The 8404-nt window shown below is 42.2% G+C and overlaps 1 protein-coding gene across 1 annotated transcript; it reads right to left on the bottom strand.

The window, feature by feature from the left end:
- Positions 1 to 924: 924 nt before the first annotated feature.
- T265_07265 (hypothetical protein) lies at positions 925 to 7715 on the bottom strand (the record flags this gene model as incomplete). The annotated part of the gene is made up of 3 exons (XM_009172743.1): positions 925 to 1229; positions 4605 to 4763; positions 7580 to 7715. 3 exons carry the CDS (start codon positions 7713 to 7715, stop codon positions 1072 to 1074), a joined length of 453 nt encoding a protein of 150 aa, XP_009171007.1.
- Positions 7716 to 8404: the final 689 nt, after the last annotated feature.

Below are 8404 nucleotides of genomic sequence, written 5' to 3'. Positions count from 1 at the left end.
ATAGCTTGTGTGCGTGTCACATACCGTAACGTTCTGCTGAGAGCTATCCATCTTGCATTGCAAAACCGTTCTGAGTAGTTACTCGTCCGGCGGGAAATTTCCTTCTTTTACTTCCCTAAACCAGATATTCAAGACATTATGCGGGTTACTCCGCGTCCTTCTGACCTTGGTGAAAATCCTATCCGTGGATCAACGGTGATGCAAAGTGCGACAGTCTAACAGACTAAGACGGCCATCAGTGTGCCTAAAACCTTACTTCCTCCCGCTGTTTCATTTTCGAATGTACTGCTGTATGTTGGCTATTAACACCAAATCGACACTGTTCCGCTTCAAGTGGTAAAATATTTCAGTAAACACGTTAGCCTGTTTAGACGTGCTACTTCGGGTACATCCGGCGTGCGCTGGTGTAGTAGTGGAAACACGCTAGCCTCGCAAATGTCCGGAGTTCGAACTCCGGCACAGCCAAGGATATGGACTGCTGATGAACTCCGATGGGAGTACAACTGCAGTCCGGTGACTCTCCCAATTAGTGTGGACTCACCAAAATAATTGCACCATGAAGTGAAGGAGAACTGTTCACCAATCGCGTTGGACAAAACTATCGATCTATGCACTCATTATCTCACATACTCAAGCAGCCACTTGAAAATTCCACTGAGAAACTCAGTATACATGTGTTATCAAGATACAGACTATGTAACTCAAGCAACCTGAGAGACATATCGATTGTGCATTTCGCGTATTTTCTGTTTAGACAAGCGCAGCATGTTGTACCAGACCATAGTTGTAGCTGCTTTGTTTACAAGGTCTTTTTTACACCAGCACATGACAAAAGTAAACCCTCAGTGAAGAGCGATTAGGATGAGAGAACGGTCGTATCTATCAGCTGCGAAATAATGGCACGCGTTTAGGAAAAATAGTGTGTCTGTGTGTGTGTGTTGAACAGCCTTTCAGCAGGGGATTGATCTTGGAAGTTCAGACAGGTCTTGCAGAGCTGCCAGCAGTACACCTATAAAGTGTTGGAAAGGGTTGGATATCGGTCCACAAGGGGTCTGCATTCTTTTTGATTCCTTACTGTCTGGCCTCCAAACACGGTAGAATCAAAATCATCAACGACAGGAACACTGCTACCATTGCTGCCATGATGGCACAAAACGGTGTAGGCATCGCCGGAATTGGTGTGTGCGTGTTGGCCTGGAGTGAATAGGTCGTACCAAGCGTAATGGCCACTGAAAGAGATTGAAATGTAGATGTGAGAATTATATCAAATTAGGAGTCTTTGCTGACCCATTTTCCCTGTCTGTCACTGACAATTTAATCAGTTACACTGTTGTTAAATCCACGCTACAATACAATCTATCCATGTCAAAGAAAAAAAATCAACCTCAGAACCGTTTGCCTCCATGCAAAGGAATTATATCATCTTTTATCATAACAGCACATCCATAGCTTATCACAAATAGATGGCATAATGCTATCCTACTACGTTGACTGGTTGTCTATCTCACTAGTTATTCGATGGGAGGAATAGAACTGGTATCTTTTCCCTAATCTGTGCAACTAACTGCCTCAAAATGATCAGTCCTGATCACACTAAAGAACATAACTACGCTCGCTTCCCTTCGAACATCTGTTTCATTCGTTTGTTTTGCTTTAGAGTTTGACTTACTTTGATGGCGTCGCAGTTGGTTGCATTTTCTAGTTGTCAACCACCACCACCACCACCACCACAGAGGATAGCACAGTTAGAGTGTTATACCTTTGAACAGCTCAGCTCTATCAGTGTCATAATTGTGCCACCTAACTTTTGGTTGGAATGTAACGGTGAGCTGAGTTCTTAGCTGCACATGATCTGTGCAAACACCTTCGGGAATCAGGTTGAAATGCTCTGTGGTTGCATTATTCGCCAATCACAACGTTAAGCTTTTTTCGCTAGAGGTAATGGTTTTTCACACATTGTATTGTCTACTGCTCAATTTTTGATCTTGTTGAGTCAACCACCCTTTTTAAGGGATAGAAAAATCTCACCTTTCATGAACTGGTCTTTAATAATAAAAACGATCGTGGGTGAATTACCGATCAAACATCTGCGCCAGCATCAACTGACTTAGCTCACCAAAACGGGGTCCTTGGCCACACAATGCTCTTAGCTGCAAAACCTTTGCGAATGGATTAAAACTTTTGACGTCGAAGTGTTGCACTTTGTTACGTATTTGCTCAAATCAAAAACCACCTTGATCTACGTTCATATTTTTTCAGCTCGCCGAATTTCATTGTTAACTGAAGCAATCATATCTCCGGCGGAAAAATTCCGATGAAAGAGTTTCCTAGCATCACTGGGGTCCCAGGATGCCTAAATGGGACTCAAACGTTTGGAGTGGTATTCTGAACTCACTTGCTTGTCTGTTTTAGTTCATCAGTGATACGTTGTAGCTTTCGAGATTTCAATTCCATTGTGCCAATGCTGCGCGCCCACCAACACTGAGAAGTGTTCTTAGGATTGACTTGAACAACTGAATGAATTACAGCTGATTCCAGACTTTAATGTATACCTCAAGCTTTGTTGTCATTCCCAGAAGTCCTAAATCCGAGCATTGGAAACGCAAGTTTTGTTGTACGACCTAATAAAATGCATATTGGATGTAACCTATGGGGCTGAAATGACCATAACCAGAAGATATTCAGGTTCTTTGGGTTTTCGAAAAACTGGTCCCTTTCGGAATGGTGCGATTTCTTCAAAGGATGTGTACGTTGCTCATTACTCCAACGACAAAGTTTGAATGATCGAAACGAAGTGGTAACTTTATGGAGGGAAAACGCACGGACTGGGGAAAGGTCATCGTATATATAACCGAACAACTGGGACACATGAGTTCTCCCATGAAAGGCGATAAACATGTCCTAAGCCTGCGCCTTCCTGAAAAGCCAACCTGTTTCAATTATACAGACAATTCTTAGTAAAGCTATTTACACAGCATTGGGTCCTTCAAAAGTGAATTCAGTTCTTTGAACATGATTTGGAACATTTTCTATGTTGTACGTTTAACGTTCTAACCATCTGGTTCATGGTCAACCAACAGTACAAAATTTACGTTCTTCAGGTTTATCAATATTCTTCGTCACATTCTCTTAACAGTATCGTTTATCCTTGCGATGAATCCAGATCAGATTATGGGGCAATAACTTTTGAGCTACTTCGCCTAATTGTAGTCTTTTGATAACACAGTTCAATCTGTCTTCGCCGCATATCAGAAAATGGACAGAGCGGTCCTCCTTTTAGGTATATGATTTATAGATCAGTTCAGATCACCGAACTATTTGTTGTAATCTATTGTCTGGCCATCAGGTTTTACATTCGAACTCGGCCATGAGTTGGCTGGGTGTATGATAAATTGGGGTAAGTATATTGGAATCTGACACCCCACCACGAGCTGCCTAGCCGAATTCGAGTGTATTACGTTCGGTTGAAAAGCGCGACATAAATCATAACTTGGGATGCACAAAGCCTACTGAAGAATGGTTTTGCACTTCCACGAGTTTAGCTTGGAACAACTTTGGAACTTCTTCTGTCTAGTGGGAACTGATCTGGAAACCGGCCCAATTCTTCAAACTACTTTTGAAGAATTGCTTGACAAAACACGGAAGGATTTTGTTTTAAACGCTTGGAAAAGGAACTGGTTAAAGAACCTCAAAAGCTACATGGTTTTTCATGCTGCGCTTAATTTTTGGATAGTAATAACGGCACAATTTTTGGGAAGCACATTTCCAATAGCGGCTGCGCCGTTATGAAGAGTTTGAAATGCAATAGCTATATTCATTTGAATAGTTAATATAATATCCATCTTCACCAGGCAATGTAGAAGCCAAATTATCGATTTGTTACGTTGGGTTTTGTTCAGCCTTTGGACATTAGAATGAAATGAAGTTGACTGAAGTATCAAACCTGAGTTTCCTTAGTCTCTGGAGCTGACGGTTCGATAGAGCAGTGTGAACACTCTTCAACGGACACTGCATGTGGATGACGAAGCGTATGCTACACATTAACTGAGGGAAGTCTAGCGTGATTCTTGCTGGTGGCTGTGATCCATATACAACCTGCCTTGTTGAGGGGTTTTCTTCCAACCCAAAAAACTGATAACAGTCTCAGGATTGTTAGTGGTACTTTGCCAGAGGTACCTTTGTTTTACTTCAATCTCAAATGACCCGTTAACTCTATGTACGAATACGAACTACGAGCTTGTTGGGCTTGGTCAACATGCAAGATGGGTGCTACAGGAGGGGCACAAGTTCAATAACCGGCTATTCAGAAGATAGTACTAAGGCATCCGGAGAGAATCAGTATACTTCAGGTGAATTCTTTATGGGAAGCACGGAGGTTTCTTGGAAGAATTTGTCAAGCTAAGGAAGGACATTTGCAGTATACACAATCCAAAAATCGTATATTGCTCTTTTCCAAATTATCTTTGTGCACCGCCTAACGCGTCTGACATTTGAGCAAACCGTAATATTGAAATATTGCTATCATATCCTCATGGTTCATCTTAGATGTGCAAACCAGGTTCAGAAAGGAAGTACCAGGGTAGCAGTGAAGCAAGCTAACTCACGTGTCACAGTTAGCAGCACAAAACAGATGAGATTCACGAGCTTTCGTTTTTGATCGAGAATTATGGCCATAAAAATTAGCACCAGCGTGACGATCAGGAGAATCACTGCCAGAATGTCAAACGCGCCTACTGTTTTGTCCATCGTGCTGCTGGTGGGTCCTGGAGAATGAAGAAGGAAATTTTATAGAAGGAATTAGTGAATGCCAACTTAAGTCACCACCGTTTGATCTATATATGAATATAACAAGTTCATCATACTATCACAGAACCGCGTTAGCTTCGTTCTACTTTTCGTTCTCTGATAGATCGTCGACAGTACGAACCTGTTGTCTCTCACCTTCAAAAGACACGTTTGTTTTTCCCAACCTGGCTCATTGAAGCTAGAATTAGGCACCGACGCAGGGCCACTTTGACCAGATCGATCGCCGAACCAGTATCGAATACCAATAATTTGGTTGCCGTGCGACTTGACACATTTGTACAAATTGGATTCAACTTGATTGGGGACTGGGGGTAAGCGTGATGGCAAATAAGTCATATTCACCTGAAAATCTGGAACTTTCTATTCTGTGTCAGAAGCGCCTCGCTCGACACACAGCATTTTAAAATCTTTAGTTCATTTAGTTCATTTAAGCCATATTAATTAAAAAAAAACACTTTGTGAGTCCACTTACACGTATTTGGTCTCAAATACTTGAAAGTTCTGAGCTGTCATTGCATAATGTCTTTGTCAGGTTTCCGAAGAAGCCTACTCATCTAAAAGGGGAAAGCTATTCCTTTCTTGTCTGGTTACTATGCACGTCCGTACGTTCGTACCATAGAATGAGTTGGTGCAAAGAAGTCGCGAGCTCGCTGGGATTCGAAACATGTATATTTATCGTTCTGCTGCAACAACACTTGACTACTCAGATATCTTTACATTCTTGGCATATTAACAAAGTCAAGGTATGCCTAAATTCGTTTAGCCATTCGGAATTTTATACATCAGACAACAAAAATGTCTGATTCATTGTGTCCCATGGGAATTCAGATAGGATTTGTAACTGAAGCATGGGAAATCATGAAAAAATAGTCGTTGTTGTCATGAATATGTGGTCTAATACAATTACAAAGTACTACGTGGTGATTAGGCACCGTCAGAGACTGTAGCACTATCAAGTATAGATAAGTACACGGGCCCAAATGTAAGCAAGCTGTACGTGCAGATCATCACGATGACAGTGGGTTCTGAGTTCCAGGTCGAATCAAATAAGGGTGACGAACAAACTAAACAAGAGTTTGGGTGATGCGTCCCCTAGTGACATAATGGTTGTTTATCGGTGTGTTTTGGTTCGCTTCGCTTTACTGAGAAACACTATACGGCTCCCCATCCTTAATGGAAATCACTGGCTGTGATTACTCGCGAAGCTTTTGGCGACTCAAACTCCGAACCTGCAGCTCCGTAGCTGAACCTTGTGCCATTCGATTACGGGTGGCTGACCAGCTATGCAACTTTCTCACCTCCAGACAGAACACAGCGCCCCTGGTTCTCAGGGACGCTGTTCATCTTATACGATCAGGTAGTGACTAGTTTCTTCGGTGACTAGTTCTCACGAATCACCACTTTGTCGTATCCACCAAAGACTTCGCATAGTGATACGGTTGGATGTGATCAGACGCTCATGTGAGGGTGCCATTTGTCCTTCCATGAGGTCTGCATGGCATTCTCTGGTCACTTCTGAGCGATCTTCTTTTCAAAGGACTTCGCATAGTGATACGGTTGGATGTGATTAGACGCCCATGTGAGGGTCCTGCCATGAGGTCTGCATGGCATTATCTGATCACTTCTGAGCGATCTTCTTTTCAAAGACATTGAAGATGGTTGGTCAAAGTGCAGATTCGCGCTTCATGGCCCATGTACTGCCATGTCACCTGTTGACCAAACCTGGCCAGAATTTTCATGGCCCCACGGCTGAAGTTCTACCCGGCAGTGCAGTTTAGAATCACTAACAGCTTTTCGGGTCTTTCCCTGCATCAACAATCATTTCTGCCTCTTGCTGAAAAAAGTTTTCGGTTGGAGAATTCCGTTTTATGTAAACTGATTTGATGCTATCTGGTAATTTCCAAGAAATTCATGATCTACGTCTCTGAGATTGCATCCCTTTGAAAACACATCAAATTCTGTTTGAACGTACTCATAAATTGCTCAGCTTGCCTGTTCTTTGGAGATGCTATGGTGATAATCATGTCATATCGACACTACATTATATCATTCAGGCAAGAGTGGAACTGCAGGGCAAGTCTCCTTGAAGGTGCTTGGAGAGTGTAACTACTCTAAGTGTCTTTACGATAGCAGAAAAAGTCGGGTGATGATTCACAGTGACAGTATTAACAGTTCGCCTGCATTGCTTTCGAAAATAGCTTTTAACAGTGCTGAATTCACAATGAGCCGGTAGATTTCGTGTGACTGGTTGTACCCACTTGCTCGTGTGAAGAACATCCTTCGTTGATAGAATATATCTTGAATTTTGGCACAAATGCTCTTATGTATAACTTTGTGCGGCCAAAGGTAGGATACTAACTCCTTATCATTTAGTATCAACTTTCAGCCCTTTCTGTTAATTCGCATCTAGAAAACCTACTTCTTACCTGTTAGGGTGAGTTAAAATTTATTCCTCAAACCTTAGTGTACTTTTGGCCAGGGAACCTCGTCTTTCTGCTTCACCAAAAAGCCAAGCTATTGCTGACCGATTATTCAGCGTTCTCCATCGTTTCAAGCTAGAGATAACGTTTTGTATTCATATAACACAAGCATAACCCAGACTTTCACTGATAATATGCCCAAACAAGTTCTGAAATGCGTCCTACTAACGTCTGAAATATTGTGATACAGGAAGTGTCTTTCAGGACCTCCATTCTTTTGTTTGAGAACAGCTTATTGCTCAAAGCAACTTTTGGTTTCACGCAATTAACCTCCGAAGACTAAAAATACTCACCTTGTAATTTGCTTTCATACCGATTGTCCACCACGAGCCCAGTTATCACTAAATAAATCGCTGTGAAAACACTTATGATCAGCACGTAATAGGGTCGGCATTGTGGGGCAAGTAGCCGAGCCTTTACAGAGCCCATGATGAGCGCTAATGGCGGGCGCAGTAGTGAGTAGCCGGTTATTAGCTTGTTGATTTAAGTCTGCTACCTTGGTACGCAGAAATGTATGCACAGATGCGGACAGGTCAAAATATATCTCATCGGTCATTTGTGGATTGGTGTGCCGTTTGCGCAGGAGTGTGCCAATCGTTTAGCAGAAGGTTAGTGAAGACCTAATGAGGAAACGTAATGCGGACAGGTCAAAATATATCTCATCGGTCATTTGTGGATTGGTGTGCCGTTTGCGCAGGAGTGTGCCAATCGTTTAGCAGAAGGTTAGTGAAGGCCTAATGAGGAAACGTACACATTTCACGTGCACACACACACACACATCCACACGCACTTGGAAATGCCCTTTTATTAGTAAGGTGAAGTTGACTGTTTGGTCGTATGTTCTCAAACTAAACCTGATTGTTTTCAGTGTATGGTGCAGAGATGCTAGTGACTGAGTGGTTATTACGCGCTTAGTTCAACTAGTGAAATGTTGAAATGCTCATTCCAATAAAATCGTTTGCTGATAGGTACATCTGCTAAAATAACACAACGTTAGCCGTTAGACACTCGCACGAGGTTGCATCAAACTATCAAGGAGATGAGAATGTCCCCAGTGCACGATATGTTTATAGGATCGCCAATAAATTTCATCAAAAACTCAACTAATAAAGGCTGAT

The sequence above is a fragment of the Opisthorchis viverrini genome, assembly GCF_000715545.1.
Source record: "Opisthorchis viverrini unplaced genomic scaffold opera_v5_163, whole genome shotgun sequence".
Lineage (NCBI taxonomy): Eukaryota > Metazoa > Platyhelminthes > Trematoda > Opisthorchiida > Opisthorchiidae > Opisthorchis > Opisthorchis viverrini.
Note: the sequence above shows the minus strand (reverse complement) of the source record. Positions and strands in the feature narration are given on the sequence as shown.